Raw genomic sequence first — 27,686 nt, 5'->3', positions numbered from 1 at the left:
CACTGCGACCAGCGATGCAAAACTTCAAGTAGTGCAGGTCATGCAATATTATATCTTCAGTTTGCCATCAGTTATGAATCTCTGAAACTCCCATATACTATAAGACAAAATACTTTTTCTTATAAATGTATGTGGTTAACTCCTCATTCCTGTGAGTATGAGACAGTAGCTTCTTCATTGTGACATTGTGCAAACAGTCTTCATATTGCTGTTGACATCAGTACTTTCTTTTGCTTTTGATAGGATCACCTATTTTGCAGTTTTTAAAGATATGCACTGTGATTCATTTCTGCAGATAGGATTGCTAAAAACTACATCCATATCCCACAGTTCATCTTCAATAAGTGCTTTAAGAGCCTCTCTGCTGAGCATTTTTTCCTCTTCAATCCCATACAAAACACATATTTCTCTGTTCTTAACCTCTGTATCGGCCATCACCACCACTTTCCCATCCATTAGAGCCTCTGTGAGGCAATTTATGAACTCCAGCTGAGTTGCACCGTTTACAGTAAAAAAAAATCAGTACTTAATTTCTGTTGCTTTTTCCTTTGGGTGCAACACATTACATTTATACTTGGCGTAGCACATGATGTGATATGCAATGTATGCACAGATGTCTCTTGAGTTAATGCACCTGCGTACTTTCCATGCAACGTTCTTGTTAAGAGTGACTGCTTCACACAGTTTCTCATCTGTCTCATATTGAAACTATACTTAATGGATGCCATTGGGTTTCCAGCTTACTGCAGAAGAAGCAGGCATTCTTCTCTAAACCCATGTCATGGGACCTACTAGAAGGTGAGTCTCATGCACAGCTGGCATTTGTCCTGGCATTTTCAACTTTTTCCTGATGGATTTCCACTCCAACCTTGCCAAATTCAGTTTATGGGTGCACTTCTTACAGAATGTAAGAAGCCACTGAGTGTTGTGTTTAAGCAAGTCCTCCCCAGAAACAATCTCCAAAGATTCAGCTATTAGTCAGTACTGTTCATCTCCCTGTTGATGCCTAAAAATCATGAAGACCAAAGTAAAAAACAGGGATTTTGTAATAAATTACTTTGGGATTGTAATGAATTATATTATGTTATATAAATAAGCGCATACTGTTTACAGAGGGATTCCAGTAATTTCTGGTTGGCTGCTGACGTTTTAACTGGTGCCTCATTACAACTTTTTTGGCATAATAAATCTGATAATACCACTGAGCCACTTTTTTTTTGGCCCATGATGGCAAATCAATTTGAAACACTCCTTCCATTTATATTAATCTGTTCAGCATTCAAAAAAATTAATGTGGTGTCATCTTCTAAGCAGTAGGTGATAAAGAACAGTCAGTCGAGGGCCAAAATCTAACTTTGTGAGGGCTGAATGTTTGATATGCCAGTGTCAGAGCATCATTTAAAAAAAGATGATTTTTAAAAATTTTCTTGAACATGTATTTACATAATTGTTTAGGTTTGCCATGTTTGGTACCATTGTATTCATGGGAGAAAGGGTTTTTAATAATACCCACTGCGACTGATGACACTGTATTATCAAAATTTCTACCAACAGCTAAGTTCCCTCTAAGCTGCATGGACACCCAGCAGTCTATTAAATGCCGCGCACTTCAGGTGCCCCTATCCCCACTGCCCTTGCCCTCTGCCTTGGAGCCTCTGGCTAGCTGCTCCCGGCAGTGTTCTGCCTGCTGTGCTGAGTTGGGGGGGGGTAGAGAAGGGTACTGATGTCAGGGAGTCCTCCACCCCTCGACCCTGTACCCCATCTCCACAGAGCAGGAGGGATGACATGACAGGGCTCAGAAGTGGGATGGAGCTTGCTGGCAGCTGCTGATGTGTCTGAACAAGTAGGCTTCAGAGTGGTGAGTGCCGATCTACTTAAAGGGGCAACACATGCCTGCCTGCCTGCCTGTCTCTCTCTCTCTCTCTCTCTCTCACACACACACACACACACACAGTGTGTGTCTGTCTTTCACACTCACCTCCCAACACATACTTGTATTATTGTTGTTGTTACTTCTTGATACTTCATGCAATACACATATTCTCTGTAATAATATTCTTTCAAAGTGTGTTATTTTAGTGTTTTGACTGGTCTATGCATTTCATAGTTTTTATTTCTCTCTTACGCTTAAATTTAATTCTGTGAGTAGTGAGTTCTAAAATGCCTAATCTGTCCTGGCTGGAATAATTATCCCCATGGTAACTTTTTAAAAATATATATTATATGTAGGTTTTTTGTTTCTACTGGTGGCACACATCCGCACATTACCTCGAAATGGTGCACATAACAAAATTCTTTCTAATTTTTTCCATCTATGTATTGAATGAACATTGACCAAGACCTGGGGCTCGGACCCAGGGGGAAAGGAAGGGCAGCAAGTCTCCACTGGCCATGCTGCAGAGGGTGACATCATTGAAATTATGATTCTGTAGATTTTTCTGAATCAAATGACACCCTTCCTGGCAAAGATAACACTTCAGATGAGGAGGGAAAACCCAATCTAAATCCATCCCTAAGAAACAAACACTTATGCAGAAGGTCACTGAACAGTACCAGCTAGTTCACAACATTTAAGTCTTGCAAGAAGAATAAGAACAACAACAAAAACTGTTTATTACCACTAAGCTTGTACAACAATAGAGGGATAAACCTACAGAAAAATCCAGTGGGAAACAAATATTTTAAAAAACAAAAGTTTTAGTGCCTCCCTTTCTCCCTCCAAACCCTACATCAATATTGAGATACACGATTGACTTTTGACTAACTAATTAGAAAAATGAATTTAAAAAACAAACAGTACTGTATTCCAAGATAGCATCCTATACTATAGCCAGGATTATCCGCCACATCCAAGAAGAAATCTGCATTATTTATTTCTTCAGAGTCAGATCTTTCCCTATAATTTATTTTTAATAATCCCAGTTTGGTAAAGCACCTTTATGTTGCTTTTTCTAAATAGATTTTTTTCAAAGTGAGTACTCCATGTCCGTAACAGTTTTTCCATGTACATGACCAAAGAAAAATTGATTTATTCAAGACACATGTTAAACACGAAATACAGCTATATCCAATAAAAGAGATACATTGTTTAGCTATATAAATAAAATCAATATTCTCCTGTTTTGAACTGAAGAGAATATTTCCAGCCTTTTTTACTTCTTATTTTATAAATGAGAAAGAGAGGATCCAAATACTGTCAAGTCTTGAGGGACAGGATGGCTCAGGTTAACAGGATGTAAAGACTTTCACTTCTAGGTCACCGATTTCAATTTGGCCCATTTCAGTGATGAGCAAAAGGTTGTTACCATCTGACAGCTGTTTGGTGGCCTTAGTGAACTGAATTTAGACACTCATCCGCTAGGAACTGCACTGAAACTACATCATCTAAGTCCTCATTAGCCTTGTTGGCAAGAAGAACCTGATGGAAATTACAGGGCCACCCTCTCACTCTAAGAGGTCTGAGTTGAGGGACACAGCAGGGCACAGTCGAGAAGCTTGCACTGTTGTTACTCATGTCATACTACTCCTTTGGATGGGTAACTTTTGTTTTCAGTGCTGTGTACACCTCTACCCCGATATAACGTGGTCCTCAGGAGCCGAAAAATCTCACCGTGTTATAGGTGAGACCGCGTTATATCGGGGTAGGGAGAGGAACCGCTCCCTGCCCTAGCTCACCTCTACTCTGCCTCCCCCTCCTCCCTGAGCGCGCTGCCGCTCCGCTTCTCCCTCCCTTCCAGGCTTGCCGCGCTAATTAGCTGTTTGGCCCAGCAAGCCTGGAAAGGGGGGCGGGGAGAAGCGGAGCGGCGGTGGTGTGCTCAGGGGAGGAGGCAGAGATGAGCTGGAGCGGGGAGCGGTTCCTCTGTGCCCCCCTCCTTACTTGCTGCAGTCCTCCCCGGCCCCCCCCCCCCCAGCTCAGCTCCATTCTGCCTCCTCCCATGAGCGCGCTGCAGCTCCGCTTCTCCCCCCTCCCTCCCAGGCTTGCCGCACCAATCAGCTGTTTGGCGCAGCAAGCCTGGGAGAGAGGAGAAGTGGAGCTGAGTGGCGTGCTTGTGGGAGGAGGAGGAGGCGGCGGCGCGGAGGTGAGCTGGGGAGGGGTGTGGTTCCTCTGCGCCCCCCCCCCCTTACTTGCTGCAGCCCCCGTGCCCCAGCTCTCCTCCGCTCCGCCTCCTCCCACAAGCGCGCCGCAGCTCCACTTCTCCTCCCTCCCAGGCTTGCCGCGCCGAACAACTGATTGGTGCAGCAAGCCTGGGAGGGAGGAGAAGCGGAGCTGCGGCGCGCTCGTGGGAGGAGGCAAAGCGGAGGTGAGCTGGGGTGTGGGGCCCCGGGGAGGGCCGCAACAAGTAACGGGTGGGTGCAGAGAAATGCTTGTGGTAACACCAATTTGGATATAACGAGGTAAAGCAGCCCCATCCCCCGGAGCGCTGCTTTACCGCGTTATATCCGAATTCGCGTTATATCAGACTGCATTATATCGGGGTAGAGGTATACCTAGAATCTTCATGGTCACTAAACATAGGACTAGTGGAGACTTCAAGGACTCTATTGAACAGAAATATTACACTCTTTCCTTAGCAAGTTCAGCTGAAGAGTCTCACAAAGTCTCACACTGGCCTGCTAAATCCAGGGTTGTGAGTTCAATCCTTGAGGGGGCCACCTAGGGATCTGGGGCAAAATCAGTACTTGGTCCTGCTAGTGAAGGCAGGGGGCTGGACTCGATGACCTTTCAGGGTCCCTTCCAGTTCTATGATATAGGTATATCTCCATATATTATAAACTGGCCAATGGGAGCTACAGGGATAGTGCAGGGGTGGGGGGGCATGGAGACCTGCTGCCCCTCCCTCCCCCCCCCGGGCCGCAGAGATGTGCCAGCAGCCAGCTGCTTCCAGGAGCGGCTTGGGGCCTCGGTAGGCAGGCAGTCTACCTGAGCCCAGCCTCGCCACTGGACTTTTCGCGGCCCGGAGATTGCGATCGACTGGCAGAGGTTCCAGGATCGACCAGTCGATCGCGATCGACGGGTTGGTGACCACTGGCATAGAGAGTATACTCATAAAATTTGTGGACAATACCCACGCTGGGAAGGGTTGCAAGTGCTTTGGAGGATAGGATTAAAATTCAAAATCATCTGGACAAACAGGATGAAATTCAATAAGAACAAATGCGAAGTACTCCACTTAAGAAGGAACAATCAGTTGCACATACACAAAATGGGAAATGACTGCCTAGGAAGGAATACTGGAGAAAGGGATCTGGGGAATATAGTGGATCACAAGCTAAATACTAGTCAACAGTATAACACTGTTGCAAAAAAAGTGAATATCATTCTGGAATGTGTCAGCAGGCATGTTGTAAGCAAGACACATGAAGTAATTCTTCCACTCTATTCCACACTAATAAGGCCTCAATTGGAGTATTGTGTCCAGTTCTTGGCACCACATTTCAGGAAAGATGTGGACAAACTGGAGAAAGTCCGGAGGAGAAGAACAAAAATGATTAAAGGTCGAGAAAACATCTCCTATGAAGTAAGACTGAAAAAAATGGGTTTGTTTAGTGTGGAGAAGTCTGAGGGGGGACATGATAACAGTTTTCTAGTATATAAATGGTGGTTGTGCACAAGGAAGAGGATGAAAAATTGTACTTAACCTCTGATGATAGGACAAGAAGCAGTGGGCTTAAACTGCAGCAAGGGAGGTTTAGGTTTGGACATGAGGAAACACTTTGGGCTCGTCTATACTTACCGCGCTGGTTCGGCGGCAGGCAATCGAACTTCTGGGTTCGATTTATCGCGTCTTGTCTGGACGCGATAAATCGAACTCAGAAGTGCTCCCCGTCGACTCCGGTAATCCTGCTCGCCGCGAGGAGTACGCGGAGTCGACGGGGGAGCCTGCCTGCCGGGTCTGGACGGCGGTAAGTTCAAACTAAGGTACGTCGACTTCAGCTACGTTATTCACGTAGCTGAAGTTGCGTACCTTAGTTCGATTTGGGGGTTTAGTGTAGACCAAGCCTTTCTGTCAGGGTAGTTAAGCACTGGAACAAATTGCCTAGGGAGGATGTGGAATCTCTGGCATTGGAGATATTTAAGAACAGGTTAGACAAACACCTGTCAGGAACGTTCTAATTATTACTTAGTCCTGCAGGGGGGTGGACTAGATGTCCTACTGTGGTCCTTTTCAGTCCTACACTTCTACGATTAACAGAATATGTGAGATCATTTCATTTAGGCAAATATTTAAAGAATAATAATAATAAAAAAGCTTTGCACATAGGAAAACCCATATATGCTAAAGAAAATAAACAGGTCTCAATTATATTCTAGGTACAAAGGCTCAGAGTAGACATCTATCACAACAGGCAAATCTTCATTAGTAGAAGAGCCTTGCAGGTCAGTCCCAACAGGTTAAACGGCAGCAGTGTCAGTTGCAGAAATTCTTCCCCAATGTAAAAGGAAACTGGATAAGAACATAAGGCTGGTCACACTGGGTCAGACCAACAGTCCATCTAGCCCAGTATTCTGTTTTACAACAGTGGCCAGTGCCAGATGTGGAGGGAGTGAACAGAACAGGGCAATTTATCAAGTGATTCATACCTGTCATCCAATCCCAGCTTCTAGCAGTCAGAAGTTGAGACACCCAAAGCTTGGGGCAACGTCCCTGATCATCTTAGCTAATGGTCACTGACATACCTATCCTCCATGAACTTTATCTAATTATTTTTTGAACTGGATTATACTTTTGGCCTTCACAACCCTTGGCAATGAGTTCCACAAGTTAACTGTGTGTTTGTGAAGTACTTCCTTTTGTTAGTTTTAAACCTGTTGCCTGTTAATTTCATGGGGTGACTCCTGGTTCTTGTGTTATGTGAAGTGGTAAATAACACTTCCCTATTCCCTTTCTCCACACCATTCATGATTTTATAGACCTATATTACCCGTTACTAGATCTGATAGTTTAAAAGGACTAGATCCACTTTCCATTGAAGTAAATAGGAACATTTCCAGCGACTTCAGTGGAAATTGGATTGGTACAAGTATCTCTTTATAGAAACATAAAGAGTCCCAGTCTTTTTAATTTCTCCTCATATGGAAGCTGTTCCATACCCCTAATCATTTATGTTGTCCTTCGCGGTACTTTTTAAAATTCAAATATATATTTTTTTGAGATTGGGTGACCAGAACTGCATGCAGCATTCAAGATGTGGGCATACCATGGATTTATACAGTGGCATTATAATATTTTTGTCTTATTATCTCTCTCTTTCCTAATGGTTCCTAACATTCTGTTAGCCTTTTGGATGGCAGCTGCACATTAAAATACACAATAAGTAACAGTCTTCTCCTCTTTGCTGCTATTCCAGCACCAAGCTAAGTGTTTTGCACCATGCTCCTTTTACAGAAAGAAAGGGCAGACTGTGTAATCAGAAAGTTACATAAGGTTTCAAGTACACTGGGAATGGCAATTAGAGAGGAAGAGAAATTGGGAGTATAAAAATACTAGGAAACAGTCAAGGGTTAAAGAGTTCATAGACACAAGACACTCAAGCTATCAGCATTTCTCCTCCAAACAACCACAGGATCCTATTGTTTTCAATCTTCCACTACCCACAACTCCCAGCTCTAAGTTGTCATCTCCTCCTTTTCCTGTGTTACTAATTTAAGATTGTGAGGTCTCTGGCACCAGGACTCCTTTGTTATCTGTTTAACGAAGTGGCACTGAAACATAACAATAATGGGGAGTAGGCTAAAGAGAGTGAGAAAACAGTGTCAGAGTAGTGAGCTGAAGAAAAAGAGAATAAACCAGATAGAAAAAGCCAGCTGTCCATGCAAGTGAATGCCTGGTTATTCTCTCTTCCTGCACAGTGGTAAGTTTCAAGTGCTGCCTGATCTCCCTTTTGTTTATATATAAAGGTTATTATGTTTCTATAAAGAGATACTTGTACCAATCCAATTTCCACTGAAGTCCCTAGAAATTTTCCTATTTACTTCAAAGGAAAGTGGATCAGGTCCTTTTAAACGATCAGATCTACTAAAGGGTAAAGATTTAACTAGGGCTGTCAACAAATTGCAGTTAATGCATACAATTAATGCAAAACAAATTAACTATATTAAAAAAATAGTCGTGATTAATCACAGTTTTAATTGCACTGTTAAGCAATGATAAAATACCAATTTAAAATTATTATAAATATTTTCAATACATAAAATACTTTCAAATATATTGATTTAAATTACAACAGAATTCAAAGTGTACTGTGCTCACTTTATATTATTTTTATTACAAATATTTGCACTGTAAAAAAGATAAACAAAAGAAATCGTATTTTTCAATTCACTGCGATTGCAACTATTTTTTAAAATCTCACGATTATGATTTAAAAAAAAAATCATTAGCCTAGATTCAAGCCAAAAAAGTACATTAGTATTGTACAATAACAGCCCAAATAACTACAGCTTATCATGATACTGTAGTTTTTGGCTGTGAGCTCTTTGGGGCAGAGCCCAGCTCATTTTAATACAGCACCTACCACAAAAAGACTCCAATACAGTAAGTTTGGGGGCATTACTTCATTTGTTTCTATTTCTTTCTTTTAAAATGGAAATTGATTAGTATGGAGATATTTTTGTAGCAGTGTGCAGTGGAGTCTCACCCACAAACCACCAAACAAACTGTAAGGTATGCATTCAGAAACCAACATACACTGTGTGTACTGAGGTCCTGTGATGTTACTGCTCTTATAAAAGGATTTACTGGAGGAAACAAATAACTATTTATAACCATTTTGATGTCAGTCTTATTTACTATTAAATCACAACAGCTTATGTATAGTTATGTTTGAGGTTGTTCAAATTTTTACTTAAAAAAAAAAAAATCCTGGGTTTTTTGGCTCCCTTCTTTCTTTCCTACTTACTCAGTTGATGAGAAGAATAGCCCATACTGGGCTTCTCAGCAGAAGTAGTTCACACCACAGAGCCTTCTCCTTCATTTGACAGTAATGGGGCTTGAGAGAGAATGCTACTGCAGGCGTTGGAACACGGAACTCTCTCTCTCTCTCTCAGGTACTTATATGGCCTCCAATACCACAGTATCTGAACATCTCACAATCTTTTCATGTATTTATCCTCACAATACACCTGTGAGGTAGGGAAGTATTATTATCCCCATTGTCCCCCTCACATGGGTAACTATGGAACAGAGAAACTGAATGACTTGTTACACAGGTCATCTGTGGCAGAAGAGGGATTTTAACTCAGGTCTTCCAGTCCATAGGCAAATGCCCTTACCACTGGACCAGTGCTTCAAGAGCAACAAAATATTCTCTCTCTCTCTCTCTCTCTCTCTCACTCCCCCCCCGCCAGTATTGTTCAAACCCATCTGTCAGAAGAGATGAAAGGAGAGGGAAGGAAAGAGTCCTTTAATTTTTTAGTCCATTAATTTGAGGAGAACTAGGTATGTTCATGGAGGATAGACCCATCAACGGCTATTAGCCAGGATGGGCAGGGATAATGTCCCTAGCCTCTGTTTGCCAGAAGCTGGAAATGGGTGACAGGGGATAAATCATTTGATGATTACCTGTACTGTTCATTCCCTCTGAAGCACCTGGCATTGGCCACTATCGGAAGACGGGATACTGGGCTAGATGGACCTTTAGTCTGACCCAGTATGGCTGTTCTTATGAATAGGCAACTCCAAACTTCTTGGCTTTAAATAATATTTTTTCCTGAAAAAAATCCTTTACATTCACATATATTTTTATACAACCACTTAATAAGATATAAGGTATAGCAATACAGTGGGAAAAGAGACTTCATGGTCACAATGTGGAATTTCCTGACTTGAAAGCCTCATCAGACAATGAGGTCACAGTTTACTTCCAATCCAGATTACTAATGCAGGTAATTCACTCAGAAATAGAGTGCACTTGTGTGTTGTGTTTGTCTTCAGGGAAGGAAACTGTTGCCAGACCCTAGAGACTGAACTTCACAGGCACCTTGTAGAAAGCCTTATGCATAATTTAAGATGTCTGAGAAATCCTTTACTTGGCTGTATTGAGAGGCAGAGGATTTAATAAAAAGATATTTTGATTTATTTTATTTCCTCTGTCTAGAAATGATATTTAGAGCTATCAATTTATTATTTTGTTTACTCTGTCATTTGATGTATAGTACTAAACTTCCGTATCTCAAATGTTTGCCCTGACTTTTATTCTTACACCCTAATCCTGCAAACATTTACACACCTGAGTATTCACTCTGAAGTTAATGAGATTACTCCCGAGCATAAAATTAGGGACATGTTTAAATTTTTGTAGGATCCGGGTTTTGGGCACTAAAATATAAATAATTGCTCCACTAGTTTCCCCACCTGAATTAAACAGGAACATCTGACATAGTCATGAATGTGTCTTGAGTTTGAATTGCAAAGGATCTGATCTAGTCTTGCCAGCAGGTGCTATTCCTAGCTAAAAGGAATCATTGACATTTTAAAAGAAAATGGGATTATTTTAGTCAGACAAAGAAAACATACAAAAATAATTGTAATAAAATAATATTATAAACGGCATGAAAAATGTAGTTTTGGAATCTTTCATTCTGCTCATATTTCTCTGACTACATATATTTTTAGTATTTGACCCTAAAAATGTAAACTTTCAAATATTCAGGCCTTAAACTATAGTTGTCTACCCATCTAGAATCACAAAGCTTCTATTAAAATGGGTAAAAAGATATTTCCACAGCAGATAACCCGTTGGAAGGGGAAAATGTAAAGTGAAAAAAGGCTCGTTTTTTTCAGTAAGATGAAGATAATAAGAGGCAGATGATAACAGTAGGAAAGACATATTTTATAAATATTAAACCACTAATTTCAGTTATCTAAGTTCACAGGAGGAAAGCTAGCTACAGAAGTATTTACTTGCTGCGCCTACGTACAGCAGCTGAAGAAAAATATAAGATACAGTCCTGAGTTTCTTTTAACACTTTTTTGCCTAAATAGTCTCAAAGTGCTTTATTGACCCCATTTTAGAGATGGGAAAACTAAGCGAGAGAAAAACAAAATGTTCAGAAATATCCACTGATTTTGTGTACTAAATTGAGGCCTTTTTTGGAGATACTGAACAACCACATGCCAAATATCTTCAAGTAATTTCAATTAGTGGACACTTTTTAAAATAAAGGCCCAAGTGGCCTGCCCCAGGCCATTCAGAAAGTCTATGGCAGTTGGGACTGGAGTCCTATCAAAAGTGAGGCCTAGTCTATAGTACAAAGTTAGGTCTACCTAAGATGGCTTGCATTGACGAAGCTGTGCATGTATCTACACTTATATTTGTCTCCCACTGATGTAAGCTTTCCATTACACCTACATTGTAACACCACTCCCCAACACTGCTGAACTATGGTCAATATACTGAGGTTGACACCATACAAATGCAGATGCTGTGTTACCTATGTCAATCATAATAGTCCTCCAGTAGCTGTCCCACAATGCCCAACACTGACTGCTCTGGTCACAATTGTGAACTCCACTGCCCAGAAGTCACGGAGACCATAAGCCTTTTAAAACCCTGTGAATTTTTGAAATGCCTTGTCCGGATTGCCCAGCTTGGCGACCACACCTAGCAGCTCTTCCTTGCTATGCACAACTTCCCAGCTGACCATGCTGGCTACATGCTCCAGATGTGCTCTGGCCTGGAATAGAAAGGATCTCCTGGGCCTGTGGGGAGAAGAGGGAATGCAAGCACAGCTCCTGACCAGTCGTAGAAACATGGAAAACTACAAGCAGATTGCACGGGGGATGCAAGAGAAGGGATACAACAGCAGGGATCAGCAGCAGTGTCATGTGAAAGTGAAAAGACTGTGTCAGAAATATCAAAAGGCCAGGGAATCAATCCAGTGCCAAGCCACAGACCTGCCACTTTTACAAAGAGCTGCATACCTACCACCAGCACACCACCGATATTTCCACGAAGCTTAAGTCACAGGCCCTTGGCATGAACGAGGAGGAAGAGGTCATGCCATGAGCCAGGACCTGTTTGAGACTCCACCGCAGTCCAGTCAGTCCTGGCAGTTGAGCATGGGTGAGCCCAATGCAGGAAAGGAACTTTGGCTAAGTGTATTTCCCATTACAGTGATGGCACCCCCAACTTAGCAGGACACAGTTATCAACTTTTCATTAATTTACTTGTACTAGAAGAGATAGCAGTAGAACAAAAAGAGACCTTTGTCATCTGCTTTTCATTCCTCTGTAGAGTTAGGCAAGGGAGGGGCCATGCGGAGCACTTTGTTTATGTACAGGAATGTCCCTTGAATCTACCTGAAAGATCTTGATGAAATTTTCATGAAGGTACTCTGCAATCCTCTCCAGAAGGTTTCTAGGATGGCAGCCCTATTTCTTCCTTCACAGTAGGACTTTCCCATGCCAGTCAGCGATAATTTTGGCAGGAAACATTCCAGTAAAAAGGGCCTGGGTGGCTTCGGGATGCCTGTAGCAGCTGTGTGCTCTCTGCCTTTGTTACTCTCAGGAGTGAGATATCAGCTAAAGTCACCACAGCCTATGGAAAATGGTGCCAATATTCAGTGTATTGCCCTATAATCATAGTTTCATGCAACCGAGCAATCCCCACATTTCCCTCACCCCTGGTCACCCACAGTCACCATGGCTGGTGCTATGGCGCCATGCACAAGCACTCCAAGCAGAAGTATGTAATAACCATGTCTTGTTTAAAACTTTAGGGGAGCAAGGGAAGGGAGTTCTGAATCTTAACTTTCACTTTCCATTGTGACTATACTGACAATCATACGTCTGGGTACGTCTACACTACCCGCCAGATTGGCGGGTAGTGATCGATCTATCGGGGATCGATTTATTGCGTCTAGTGTAGACGCAATAAAATCGATCCCCGATCGCTTTGCTGTCGACTCTGGAACTCCCCCGTGGCAAGAGGCGGAAGCAGAATCAACAGGGGAGCGGCAGCATCCTCATGGCCAGGTAAATTGACCTAAGATACACCGACTTCAGCTACGCTATTCGTGTAGCTGAAGTTGCATATCTTAGGTCGACAACCTCCCCCTCCCAATGTAGACCTAGTCTCTCTGTGTTTTATCTGTAGCTGCTGCTGTTGAGGCCTTGAGGGGTTCCCAGGGAATGCCTGTGCCAGAAAAGGAGGAGAAAGAAGATGACTTGGGATGACATGTTCAGTGAGATTCTGTAAGCCAGGGCTGCATCAGATCATGAACAGAGGGCCTGGAAGATGAATAACACAAACTATATGGTGAAGGAAACAGCAAACAGGAGAAAGGTCCAAGAGGCCCCGCAGGAAAAGGGGAGGTAGATGCACCAGGACACAACGGGGCTTCTCTGGCAGCAGCACAGATGCCGCAGACTCTTGTGGATAAATAGGCTCAACAATTCCAGGCTCACCTCCCTTTGCAGTCCCTGGAGAACCCCAGTATAGCACCTCCCTACACCCCCCACCCCTCCAACATTCCATGTGGCATCAAGGGCTGCATCCCTTCCCTACTAAATATAGGAGAATCACAACTTCACATACACTGACCTGTGAGAGCTATGACTGATGTATTTGTAGCTAAAATGAACATGAATGTTCCTTCCTCTTCTTTACGCTCTGTTCCATAAATTTATTAAGGTTTTAATGTATATGCTTTTAATTTGCACAGAATTTAAGTGTTTTTGCTACTCAATAAAATTCCATTGTTTGGAAATAATTCATCTTTATTAGTTCCCAACATATGCTGCAGAATGCCTAATGGTAGTGAAAGCACCCATTAGTTGTTTTACACACTGGGACACAACTCATAGGATCAGTGGCAAACACAGTGTAATAATCAAAAATGGACAGCAAGCTCCACAAAATTAATATGTGCATTGTCAGTGTTATATTCACAGATGTGAACTAAGCACCAACCAATTCCTAACAGGTGCCCAAATTGCAGGGTCAGGTAGAGCACTGTACACAATGATGCATTATTGTGGCTCGCTGTTAAAATGCTCTTTCAAGTGCCTTATAGCTCTGCATTGAGTTCTTCTGATAGCCCTTATGTCTGGCTGTTCAAACTCAGCAGACAGCCATTCCACCTCCAACCACCACCCTGGCAACAACTTTTCACCTTTTGCTTCACAGATATTATGCAGGACACAGCAGACTACTATAACTATTGGGATATTTTTCTCACTGAGATCCAATCTTATTAGTAAACAATGCCAGTGTTCCTTTAATTTACCAGAAGTGCATTCAACTGTCATTCTGCACCTGCTGAGACAATATTTGAATCTTCCCTTGGTGCTATTGAGGTGACCAGTGTACAGCTTCATGAGCCAGGGGAGTAAGGTTAGGCTGGGTCCACTAGGATCACTATTGACATTTCAACATCACAAATGGTAATCTGCTGGTCAAGGAAAAAGTCCAAGCTTGTAGCTTTCTGAACTGACCTACATTCTTAAAGATGCAAGCATCATACAACTTCCTTGACCAGCGAACACTGATGTTGCTGGAGCATCCCGAGTGACCCACTAGCACTTGCGTAACCATAGAAAAATAGCTTCTGTTGACGTGCTCTGTGGCAAGGTGATCTGGTGCCAAAATAGTGAGAGGAGTGCTGTCTACTGCTCCACCGCAGTTCAGGAACTCCACTGCTGCAAAGCCATCCATTATGTCCTGCAAATTGCCGAGAGTCACAGTTCTTTGTAGCAGGAGATAATTAATGGTCCCGTACCACTGCATGACAATGGCCCCCCACAGTAGATTTTCCAACTCCAAAATGATTTCCTACTGACCGGTGGTAGCAACTCAGTGTTGCAAGTTTCCACAGTGCAATCACCACTTGTTTCTTCACTATCAATGCAGCTTTCATTCTGGTGTTCCTGAGCTGGAGGGCTGGGGCAAACTCAGCACATAGATCCTGGAATGTGGCCCTTTGCATATGAAAGTTCTGCAGCCACTGCTCATCATTCCACGTCTGCATTATGATGCAATCCCACCAGTCAGTTCTCACTTCTCCAGCCCAGAAAGAGCACTCTACCATTTGCAGCTGCTCCATGAACACCACAGCAGTATGCCCTCCAGGAAATCATTGTGCAAATATAAAAGCGAGAGGAAATCTATTTACAAGCAGAGATTTCTGCTGAACCAGCTGAAGAGTATTGCCTGGAAAGTGAACATCTTGATTTTTTAAAAACTTGAAACCACTTCCCACCTAGAACAAGCTGTTCCAACTGACTTCATTAAGATAGAAAAAATGCCTGAAATAGTCTCCCCTATAATCCTGTAGCACAGTCATTCAAGACCTAAGAAAATTTGGGATTTCCTCAAAAGAGAGGTGTGACTCAAATGCAATGTAAGAACTATTTCCCAAGAACACATCTTCCTTTAATGAATAATTAGAATGCTAAAATTTGCAAAAGCGACACGACACTTAGGAGTCTAAATCACTTAGGTGCTTTTTGAAAATTTTATCCTTAGTCCCTCCTCTAACAGCAAGAATCAGGGACATTCTTACAGACATCTTTAGGAGTTCTAGGTAGAGAAACACTCTTGTACAGGACCTTATAGTTAACCTCTTGCAAGGGACTTGAAGAGGGAGCTGGTTAAATGTTATCTATAACGTTGTACAAATGTTTGTATAAAAGTATGCCCTAAACCAGGGGTGGGCAAACTTTTTGGCCTGAGGGCCACATCGAGTTTCCAAAGTTGTATGGAGGGCCAGTTAGGGGAGGCTGTGCTTCCCCAAACAGCCAGGTGTGGCCTGGCCCCCGCCCTCTATCCAACCCCACCTCCACCTCTCATCCCCTAAACTCTTCGGCTGGTGTGTACTTATCAATGAATCATGAGGGATGGAAAAGGAAGATAGTGAAAATGCTATAGTTTCTTCATTTGTGACTCAGGATAAGATTTTCATAAGCACCTATTCTCTATTTTCAAAAGTGATTTTGAAGCCTAAATACTATTGACTTTCAGTGGAACTCAGGCTCCGAAGTTACTTTTGAAAGTGTTACTTAAAATTTTTCAAAAGTGCCTTACTTAGTTCTCCAACAATTCTCTGGTCTAATAGCAATGTGTGATTCTGTAAATGATATTCATGTTATAAACATGATGCAGTCTTAAATTTATTTTTTTTAGTATATAGGCATATGTTCAAATAAGCAGAATTCATCCAAGTATGAATGACTAATTTTAAATGCAAATCAAAATAACTTGAAACAAACTAGTCTCTCCCTCCAATACATATGAGCATCCAGCTCCCCATCTATTATAGTGGAGTTGCTTTGCACATACTGAGTGACAAAAGCAGGGGGAGGGGAAAGAGAAGATTTTCCCCATTTCACTCTGCATAAAGTTCTTTAGAAAATAATCCAAAATAGATAAGGAAGTCAAAGAAGGTGAATCCACCTTTTCCTCTCAACAGAACACTTCTTTATATCTGCAGTGTCAGGATCGCTTTCATCCAAGCCTATTTTCAAATCTAACACTACTAAGGGACCCTAGGATAAATTCTACTCTGCTATACCATTTTAAGTCTGAAGTAATTCACTGTCAATCCAGAGTAACTCCCAATTTTTTTCAAACAATGTGAGAGTCACAACAACAGAGCAAGAGGGGCACTATACCAAATATAAAGATGTCTTTTTTCATTCTATTAACAGTCGACTTTACACAAACTATTTAGTTGTATTAAATATAAAGCTGTTGGAGATATTTCCATTATCCACCAGTTAATAACTATGATGCCAAAAAAGGGGCAATGTAGTTCCAACAATTCCTGAAGAGTTATAAGGTCAATCAAAGTAGGAAAATCTGCAAAACAGATGCTTAACGAAGAGAAGGTGGTTTCACTATACCAAACAGTTACACATCGGTCACTCTTTCAGAAAGGGACAGTTCCTCAGCCACCACTGGGGTAAAATGTATTTGAGGAGAGAAACTATCCCTATATGGAGGTTGAGAGGACAGAGCACTAGATACAGAGCCAGGAGATTTGATTTAATCACAAACAGGATTGTTAAGATTAAGTCAAATCTCTTGACTCTCAATCTAAACAATCCTGTTTGTGATTAAATTAAATCTCCTGACTCTCAATCACAAACTGGATTGTTTAAATGATTGTTTAGAAATGCAAATCCTTCTAGTTCATCATCTTGTTCTTGCAGCTGAACCTGCTTTCAAACACAAACCCTTTTTTGTTTTGATCCCCCACTGTATTATTCATAAATCCTTTTCTCTTTAGTGATAGCCAACATACGTTTTTGACTTCTTAGGATTTCCTTAGATGCATAACTTTATATTTACTGACAATTCCACATGTTGGAACTAGACACAGATACAACCATAGATCGTTGATATTATAAGAATCAAGTACAGTCATAACCTGGAGATTAAAAAGACAGTGCAGTTTACGAGATTGTCCAAACAAGTTTTTAATAGTTTGCCAACTGCCTGAGCTTTTAGGTTACTTTGGCTTGGACAACAGAAGCTTGATTTTAGAAATGCTAAGTACCCACAACTTCAATCAAAGACAATGGGAGCAACAAGAACACAACACCTCCGAATGTCAGGTCCTGCATGGTTTAACTGAATCTCACAGCGCTGAGCGCTGGCCCCTACCTTAAGGCTTGGCTACACTTGTGAGTTACAGTGCAATAAAGGAGCCCCGGGCGCACTAGCTCACTACCCGTCCACGCTGGCAAGGCACGTAGAGCACTCTGACTCCGTGACTACAGCGCTGCTGGTACTCCACCTCGGTGAGTGGAATTATGTTTGCTGCGCCTTGGCTACAATGCCCGGGCATCAGTGTGAACAAAGTGTTGCATTGCTGCGCTCTGATCGGCCTCCAGGAAACGTCCCATAATCCCCTTAAATCAAGTGGCCACTCCTGTCATTATTTTGAACTCCTGTAGGAATGTGGAAATGCCCTTTCAAAGCTCCGTTTCTGACAGCCAGCATGCAAGCCATTAGTGTGGAATGCTGTGTGTGAGAGAGAGGTGGGGAGGAGGGGGAGGTCTGCTGCTGTCTGAACTTACAAGACAGCATGCTGACATGTTCTCAGCTCCCCCAAAAACCCACTCTCTCTCCCCCCCAACACACTCCGTCACACCCCACCCCTCCCATTTTAAAAGCACATTGCAGTCACTTGCATACTGGGATAGCTGCCCATAATTCACTACTCCCAATGCTGCTGCAAGTGCCGCAAATGTGGCCATGCCAGTGCGCTTGAAGCAGTCAGTGTGGACATATTGCAGTGCTTTCCCTACTGCGCTCTACAAAGGCTGGTTTAACTCAAAGCGCTCTACATCTGCAAGTGTAGCCATGCACTTATTCTCTTCCAGTCACAGGCTGCAATATACCAAACTTCTTCTTGGCACCCAACTGAATGGTAAACACTATCTCTGTGTGTTTAAATGGGACACCACTTTCACCCTCAGTGGCAGTCAAAGGCAATCGGAATAGAAATTAAGGACAGACAGACAGACAGACAGACTATCTTGCACGCATACATCAACCCAGTGTGGGATTTTCTGCATCTGGTAGCATGAAACCATGAAACACGTATCCAAAAACATGTTTGAGACATACAGAGTATGGCCAAAGTTTCACTCAGGTGCCTAACTTTAGCTATCTAGATCTATTTTTGGATTTAGGTATCTAAAATTAGGTATCTACGTTTGGAAACTTTATCCATTGTGCTTAAGCAGCATCATTTAACACCTGTACAATAATATACACAAAGAAATATTGTACTATAAAAGGCACATATTCATTAATAAGAATCCTCTTCCTGACTATCCCTAAGTTAGTCCAATAAAAGATATTACCGAACCCACCTGATCTATCTAACATCCCTAGTGAGACAGTTTATTCTAAAACCAGTCTCTGTTTGTGAGTGTCCTTTTGGGAAATAATTGTGAAAAACTGGGGATCCTTTCTAAAGTTTGTTAAAGTCAGACCCAAACAAATGGGTCATAATTTTAAAACTAAGGGTCAGATCCCAACATTTCCTTGTTTCGTTACCTTATCATGAGATTCAGGACTCCTATATAGTGCCTGTCAATAAAGGGATGTCCTTTCTGGAGATAAAAACAACGAGAAGTTCTTGTGGCACCTTACGAGGACTCCTCATTGTTTTTGCTGATACAGACTAACACAGCTACCCCTCTGAAACCTTTCTGGGGATAGTAACTTTCATTCCCCTCAACACACTCTTTATAGTCTCAAACCTGTCCCCTTAGCCATTCCCAAACTTTTGCCACCCATTTGCCTCACTAAGAGCTTCTAGCATTAGACAGAAATACTAGGCTGTGACTATACTGGACCTTTTCCCCCAACATGCCTCATGACTGCTACTATAGCATCACCAGTGGCAATATCAGTGAGAGCTCTAGGACAAACAAGGCATTCCTGGCCATCAGCAGCTAACATTTTTAAACACAACTGTCCTTGTCTACTAGATGCCAAGCTGTTTTTTAACAATGTGTTAGTCAGCACATTTTCTAACACCCTGCCGTTTTCCCAGTACAGACAAGGCCAAAGTGTTAAAAACTATTTGTCTACTAATGTATACAGGACTAAACTTTAACTCCCATTGCAGAAAGCTATTACATAATGTAGTGTACTTGTGGTGTAGCACATACTCTGTAATGGATGTTAGAAACAACATGGTTGTGCTGACTATAACTGTGGAAGCATTACCAATGAGAGACATCCAATTGTCCTAGTAACTTGAGCCTTATTAAAATTAGAATTTCATAATGCTTCTAGCTGAAGCATCACTTCTAACATTTTCTGCTCCAAAGAGGGTGCAGAGGGAGAAAGAAAGGCAGATGTGTGCATGTTGGACAAGGGGAAAAAAACCATTCAGAGTAAATCAGGCATGGATTTTACATCATTGTCAAAATCCTGCAGCTTGAAAATAATTCTTAAAGAAATCATCACTCTGGCTTCTTCTTTAATATTTCTACATTGCCAGTCAACACAAATACCAAACAAAATTAGAAAAGATTACAATCAAGAGCATTTACCCCTCACCAGCTCAGAAAAACATGCATAAACACAACAGTCATTAATTTAATCATCCTGATGGCAACTGGGATAGGAGTCTAAATCAGTGTTTCTTAAATGCAGCCATCATGGCCACTTGTGGCCACAGTCTCCTGTGCTGTGACTGGAGGGCAAGGAAGTGGCAAAGTAGCAACCCCTCCCTGTTGCTCCTAGATGCACTGCCTTGGTGTTGGTTGCTGGGGCTGCCAGCAGGGGTTGGACCCTGCCCCCTTCTGGAGACACAATGCTGGAGGAGCAGGCAGCCAGTGAGTTCCCCACCTTCCCAGGACAGTGAGGCTCAGTCTGGGCTTTAGCCCAGGGGAGGCAGACTCTGGTCATGGGGCTTCGGGCTCCATCCCCGGGCTCTGGCTGTGGGGCTTCAGGATCTGGACACAGGACTTCCGGCTCCAGCCCACAAGTATTTTAGGAAAAAAATATGAGACCGGCCACCAGCAAGAGTTGGTGGCCACACTCTGAGGCCAGTTCACCAAAAAAATTGTCCTGAGAACCCCTGGTCTAAATGGTCACTGAGAGGTGAAAGGCTTTATCATATCCCATTACCAATCCTTTCAGCCATTCAAGCACTCTAATCACAGAAATATTTTTAATCATTTTAGTTTTCACAGTCACACCTTGAAATAAGAACATACAAACTCCGGGATCCCTGAAGTGAAGGCAAGGATACAGAACTCCTTCAGAACATAAAGGTGAATTCAAAAAGAAACAATAGACATCCTAACAGTTAATACACTAAGTGAGCAACTGCAAACAGCCCACATATGTTTGAAGATTTAGAAACTTGGGACCAAATCCACAATTAGCATAGCAAATGCTACACCAATGACTCAGAGGAGTTGCACCTGTTTGTGTCAGTAGCCGTTCTGACCCATCAAGTCATTCAGTTAACATCCTTTGCTGTCAAACTTTCTATTCACTTTAAACTATATTTAAAAAGTGTTTAAACATCTTGTATATGTCCTAGCTAGTAAAAACATATTGTAACACTGCTATAGCTCACAGCAGAGCAAAGGGGACTCAACAGCCAAGTCAAATAGAAACGTATCTTAAGAACACAATGATCTTGCAACAATATAGATGTGTGAGAGGGAAAGGAATGTGGCGATTATCCATGACCCATTTTTCGGTAGATTGCATTTACACATTTCAGTATTATACACTTGTAATCCAAGCTAGTGCTCCTGGGCATTGTCAGAATGTAGCATACGGATTTATTTTAATAAATATTTATAGCATGTGATTCTCAATAAAGTGCATGAATATCAGTTAAAATATAGTTATACTCTGAAAGTGGCTCTAAGTGGCATCATGGGATTTCATGTTTACAATCACAAAAATGTGTCTGTCTAAACTGACTTCATTTGCAGATTAGGAAGTTTTTTTCTAATTGCCAGCTCTGTAAATTCACTCTGGGTTCTGAAAGCCAAGCCACGCATCATTACCAGTAATAAGACTGCATTTGAAAATTCATTAACAATTTTGTTGATTACGTGAGAGCCACAACAGAATCTAGTTCTCTTTCATTGCTGTATGGGATCTGCAAAGCTAACAGGAGCAAAAAACAAATTTTGGCAGGAAGGTAAGCAGATATGACTCAGAAAATATAGGAAGAAAAGATGATTGAGTAAGAAGGTACCAGAACCACACTCTAAAACAAAAATGTTGGAGCAGTGGTTCCTATAGTTTTAGAGCTCTGCGATAACAATTTTATATTTAAATTTAATTTCTAGTCCCAATCCCTATAGGTTATTAGGATATCGGACTAGCTCTGCTACATAGTTAAATATATATCCCAGTTTCCATTTTATTTCATAATTTTAAATTTAAAGTGTTTGCTGTAAAGTTAAAATTCAGATGCAGCATGGAGGAGGGGTTTTGTTTTTATAAACTCAGTTGATTAGAAACACTAAATTAGAGGAATGAAAAAAAATTGTGCGTAATTAGATTCTTTGTGGATTAACAGCTGTTGCTACACAGAAACCTCCTTTCCTCTCCTCTCCATTCCTGCAAAAATAAGATACACTATTATTTTAATTTAGTTGAAAAAATAATCCACATATAGGCCTCAAACTCACAGTGTTAACTCAGTAAAACTCCCATTGATATCAATGGAAATTTCACGACAGATAGGATTTTAAAAGCAGGCACATCCAATATTTATAACAGAATAGATATATTATTGCATTAAAAATCCACAAATAATGCAAATATAACAGTTTCAAAGAATCCTGGACAGGACACAGTCTCAAATAAAATTATCTTTTCCAGTTCTACCACTGTCCCACTGTACAACTTTGAGCAAGTAATTTAAGGCCCTAATCCAGCAAAGCATTTAAACTCATGTGTAGTTTTATTGACTTCAATGAGACTATGTATATACTTAAGTGCTTTGCTTGATCAGGTCCTTAACCTCTTGTTTCCCTGTCTGTAAAACTAGAGAATGATTTAAGCTAGATCTTTTCCATTTCTGCTAATTTATGCAATTAATCACCCAGTAATTTAGCTCCCCCAGAGGAGATGTTGGGATGCTTTAATGTTTGTAAAGCAATTTGAGATGCCCTGATGAAGAGTACTATAGAAGTATAATGTTAACATTCTTATGTCCTATTTTTGTTGTTTGATTTTAGTTTAGTGATATTTTATTATAAGCACCAGAACTTGACATTTAGGGAAAAATTGTTGCCTGCCCCTGTTAACCTAATTATATGCCCCAAAGTACCGGTAGCAGTTTCAAGATTATGGCCTCAATCCAGCAAACACCTGCTTAAGAGTTTGCAGGGCTGGGGCCTATGCCATGACCATACCACTCTCCAAGTTAAGAGCTGTGGAATATTTTTCAGCAAAATGCAATCAAGAGTAGTAAAATGTATACATAAAACAAGTTTCAGGGATTCTCTCTCCTACACCTGCAAATGCTGAGAGTACCAGGTATTTGGCATTTCTCTGACTAATTCTTACTCTGTTTCCCTCTTCCTTCCCTTTATTTTTCCATAGTTTTAAGCCACAAGCATTATTCCACAAGCATTGGTCTTGGAGAGTCTCCCCTTTGTTAGCCTTTGGTTCCTTTCTGTTCCCTCTTCCTTTTTAGCCTTGCCTGCAGTGTACTTTTTCCAAAGTTCATCCACTGTTGCAATTCTTAGCAGGGTTACTTGATCCTATGACAAAAATAGCAGCTGATGGTCTATGTTGCCATCACTGATAGACTTGCACTGAAGCAACCAGGGGAAATTAAGAAAAAAGCACAGTATTGGCATAGCCAGTGGTTTTCTTGATGCTTCCCCATCTGTGTCTTTCCTTGGCATTCTCTATTCTTATTTTCTTATGAGTTAGTGCTAGATTTTCAACAGAGCAGGCATTTTTCAATGGTAAGTGTTCTGTTCATAATACTTACCCCAGGGCACCTTCCTAATAGGACATGTGAACAATATACTTATTCTATTATGGTTTATATCATACATATATTCTTGATTTTGAATTTTGTCCTTAAGATTGGTTGAGTTAAACAGCTAGCCTTTCACCTCTGGCAGATCAAGTCTAATAAATAATAATGTACTGAGATCTTTGGATGGAAGATGTTATGGGAATACAAGGCTGTGAACAAAGTGAACAATTAACATCACCCTGTGAGATAGGGAAGTATTGTTTTTTTGATTGTACAGATGTGGAAACAGAGACAGAAGTTAATTGAGTTAGTCACAGTCACACAATTTGTGGCACAGCAGGGAACAGAACTCCCAGATCCTAGTCCTGTGCCTTAAACACAGCACTATCCTTCTTCCCTGTTCTAGTTTATATCACAAATCAAATGAGTTAGTGCTCCTTATGCATTTAACTTCCACACAGGAGAAGTCCAAGTTTAGCACTGAAAGGCACTAACAAGCTTGTAAATAAAAATATGCACATCACTTACTTGGCTCCTGAAGTCTCCAAGAATGCTCATACTTGGAGGGATAGTTTTGTTACAGGATTGGAGTCAAGAGATCTGGGTTCCATCTCCAGTTCTGTAACAAACTTCCTATGTGAACCTGGCCAAATGATTTAGTTCTACATTTTCAGAAGCGTCCGTTATTTTGGTTACCCATCTTCAGACACTTAGGGCTTATATTCATAGGTGCTGAGCACCTGCAGCTCTTATTGACCGCAGCTGGATCTATAAAGGGTGCTCAGTTGCTCTGAAAACAGGGCATAGGTGACTCAGAATGGGGACCCATAACTAAGACATTTTTGAAAATGTAGGCCTTAACATCTCTATACTTCAGTTTCTCCTACTCTAAATGGAGATGTAGTCCTTTCACAGCGGCATTAGGAGACGTCATTCATTAATATCTGTAAAGTGTTTTGAGATTCTCTAAGACAAGGTTCTCTATAAATATGAAGTACAATTATTTGTACACAGATGCATATTGACAGGGGCAACAGAAGGCTGAAACTTGCAAGAGAGGCCATCAATCCTGGGTTCCTAACTTGAGATCTTGAACCTGAATTCAGAGCTGCTGAGTGAGCACAGCTCCTATTAACTTCGGTTGGCCCAAAACTTAGGCAAATGAGCAGTACAAATATTGAGAAGTTATGTTTACTTTCATTAGTTATAATAATTTAAACTATTATTTGCAATATAGTAAGGAATTTCATTTTACATACTATTTTATCTCAAAGGTGTCCCTTTAACACTCTTTCTTCTTTGAATTAGGGGATAATAGAAAAAGTCCAACCTGAAACCCAAGTCAGACATGAGCAATTATGACCCAAGCTGTATTCATAGTGTTCAGCACTATAGATATGTTTGGATCCATTATTTGCAAAGGACTGAAGGAAGGTCACTCAAGTTTTTCTTTGGGTAGCAACAGCAACATCTAGTAGTTTCATTAACCCTGCTTGCCTTATTCATGCAACTATTATTTTATTACCTACTATCTATTTAGTATCATGATTGTGCAAAAGAGAGAGCATGGTTCAGTTGTTAAAAACACTAACTGGGGGGTGGTGGTCTGGATTCCATAGCATTATTGTGCCCATGTTTCTTCCCCACTGTATGACTCAGTTTCCACACCGGTAAAATGAGCATAACAATACTAGCACTTTTAGAGTGGTGAATGAAAAGTGCCAGATAAAAACTTATTGTGATGATTCTTTACAAAATAAGAGAGTTAGAGCCCCCCAAGAGCTTACAATGGAAAGGCCTGAGCCTGCACAGAAGTCAGTAGGAGTTTTACCACTGATTTCCAAGGGTGCAGCTCAAGAGCTTCAAGGTCAGTGGCGGCAATCAAGGGCAGCTTGCTTAGTTGCAAAACCTAGACAAGACCAGGAAGGAGTGACAACGAGGTTGAAGGGAGAGAATGTGCAAACAGAGGGTTAGGTGGGCAATCACAAGATCCAGTGGTGGTCTGAGTATATTTTCTTTGCCTTCATGCTACTCTGATCTCAGTGAAACTAGTTGGGTGAGCAAGGCTAACATCTGCCTAAGTATATTTATGAGGGCACCAGGTTAAGTGCAACAAATGCTTGCCACGGGGTGAACAGGCTCAGCCCGCTCTGAGCAGTCCATGTAGTGGCACAGTTCGGCACCCGAGCAGCACGGCGATGGGTGGATTCACAAGTGCCAGGTCAGATCCCGTGCCCTCCACGTGGCAGATAACCTGGCAGTAACCCCAAATGCAGCCCCCCCGTGCCCCCGCCCCGCTCGCTGCCCACCCCCGGTGCCAGGCGCGGGGGGTTCACCTGCACGCCGGTGTAGCGCTCGAAGAAGAAGAGCACCATGCTCTGGTAGATGGTGTAGAACCGGTCATCCAGCTCCCGGTAGAAGCGGGCGGGCAGCAGGGCGGAGAGCAAGCGCCAGGCGCCCCAGGCCAGCACGTAGGTGGGCGCGGTGCCCATCATCACGGCGGCGGGCAGGACGTAACGCATGGAGTAGGTGTGCAGCACCAGGGACAACAGCATCTTCCCGGCCCGGCCTCGCCGCCCCTCAGCACCCACGTGCGCCGCGCCCGGCTGGGCTGAGAGCGCGTCCGGTCTGCCTCCGGCCGCCTCGGGCCCCCAGCCGCATGGCCCGCGCGGCGGGCACGGGCAGGGCCGGCGCCCGGGATAGGACGAGCGCGGCGGCGGTGGGGGCTGGGCCGGGCTCAGCGCTGCCCCTCAAACGCCTCCGCTCGGCCACCAGATTGCCGGGCAGCAGCGGCGGCGGCGCGGGCCGCAACAAGGTGGCTCCTCAGTGGCTGCGGGGAGACTTCCGGGGGCGGGCAGGGACCGGAGGCCGCCGCCCCGCCCCGCTCCGCTCGGCGGTGGGTGCTGGTGGGGCTGGAGCCTGGGCGGCGTGAGGTGTGTCCCCGGGACAGGGCTGGGTAGCGACGGCGGGAACCGGGCAGCTCCTGCCCTTCCCGCCCCGAGCCTCCGCTCCCTCCACAGCTCCGGGCCTCCGCCCTTCCCCTTCCTCCATGCTGCGTCCCGGGCCCCCGCCGCCTCCAATCCCCGTCCCGGGCAACCACCCTCTCCTCCCAACCCCCATCCTGGGCACCCATTTCCCCCCCTCCCCCCATAGCCCGTCTCAGGTACCTGCCTGCCCTCCGTCTTGGGCCCTGCTGCCCCCCTAACTATGTTCTAGTCACCCGCTGCCCCCCACCCCCACCTCCTGCGCACCTTTCTCCCTTAACCCTTATTCTGGACCCCTGCCCCCCTCCACACAGATATACCTCCCTCCTGGGCGCCCACCACCCCCACACACGTACATACAGCCCCGTCCCAGAGTCCAACACTCCAAACCTCCACCACCCCATCCCAATCACCTACCATGGCCTCAATCCCTGGCCAGGTCACCTGCCTTTTCGCCCCCCACCCCCACAGCCCCATCCCAGGCACCCACTGCGCCTTCCCCATAACCCTGTCCCAGGCACCTGCCTCCTATTGTACACTTTGGCTCAGTATCATGGGCACCTAGCTCCTCCTGCCCTCCCTGAGCCTTAGCCCTTGTCCGCTGCACACATCCACCACCATCCAGTGTGTCAAAGCTCCCCAGGCCATGCACCCTCACTGCCTTCCTGTCACAGGTCTCACAGCCCCCTATTCTGGGCATCCACCAGCACCATCCTAGAGCCCCCTGAAGCCAGGCAGTGCACAGGGACCATGACACTTTTCATCTCACAGGGGAGCAGGTTTAGTGAGGATTCCCCCAGCGTATGGTTGCTGGGATGCCAGTGTAGCAAGATGCTGGTGATGCAGTTTTCAGTGGGTGCTGGCGATCCTTCTCTGTCTGTGTTGCATAGGAGTTGCCATACTAGACAGTAGATTGCAGGCTTCTTGGGATAGTGACCATCTGTCTGATCCATGTTTGTACAGTGTCTAACACCATGGGGTCCACAGCATTACTGCAATACAAATAAATAATAACAATATGCTATCTTTAACAGGGGCTAGCTGCTTCGAGAAAAGTGCAAGACAACATGTAGAAGACGCTTATATAATAACCGGCCCACAGAGGAAATTTCTTACTAAGCCCAGTCAGTGGATTGTTTATACCTATCAAAAAAGTTATTTTCTGGAAACCTGGGCTGCTCATTTATATGGACAGGGCTGATAGTGCCACCTATTATCAAGGTGCCTGACAGATCCCATTCTAAGACCCTGTTTTCAGTTCTTTA

The 27,686-nt window shown here is 43.1% G+C and overlaps 1 protein-coding gene across 2 annotated transcripts in view; it reads right to left on the bottom strand.

Moving 5' to 3' along the window:
- AGPAT5 (1-acylglycerol-3-phosphate O-acyltransferase 5) overlaps positions 1 to 26,187 on the bottom strand; it is a 119,724-nt gene extending 93,537 nt beyond the window's left edge. Inside the window, exon 1 of one of the 2 annotated variants that reach the window (XM_005289706.5) lies at positions 25,774 to 26,187. In XM_005289706.5, coding sequence (XP_005289763.1) covers positions 25,774 to 25,992 — 219 coding nt within the window. In that variant the 5' untranslated portion in view covers positions 25,993 to 26,187. The remainder of the gene's footprint in view (positions 1 to 25,773) is intronic. The other variant, XM_005289707.4, reaches the window with a different exon arrangement.
- Positions 26,188 to 27,686: the final 1,499 nt, after the last annotated feature.

Source organism: Chrysemys picta, chromosome 3 (genome assembly GCF_011386835.1).
Source record: "Chrysemys picta bellii isolate R12L10 chromosome 3, ASM1138683v2, whole genome shotgun sequence".
NCBI lineage: Eukaryota > Metazoa > Chordata > Testudines > Emydidae > Chrysemys > Chrysemys picta.
The sequence above is the reverse complement of the archived record's forward strand: the minus strand, read 5'-3'. Positions and strand labels throughout refer to the sequence as shown.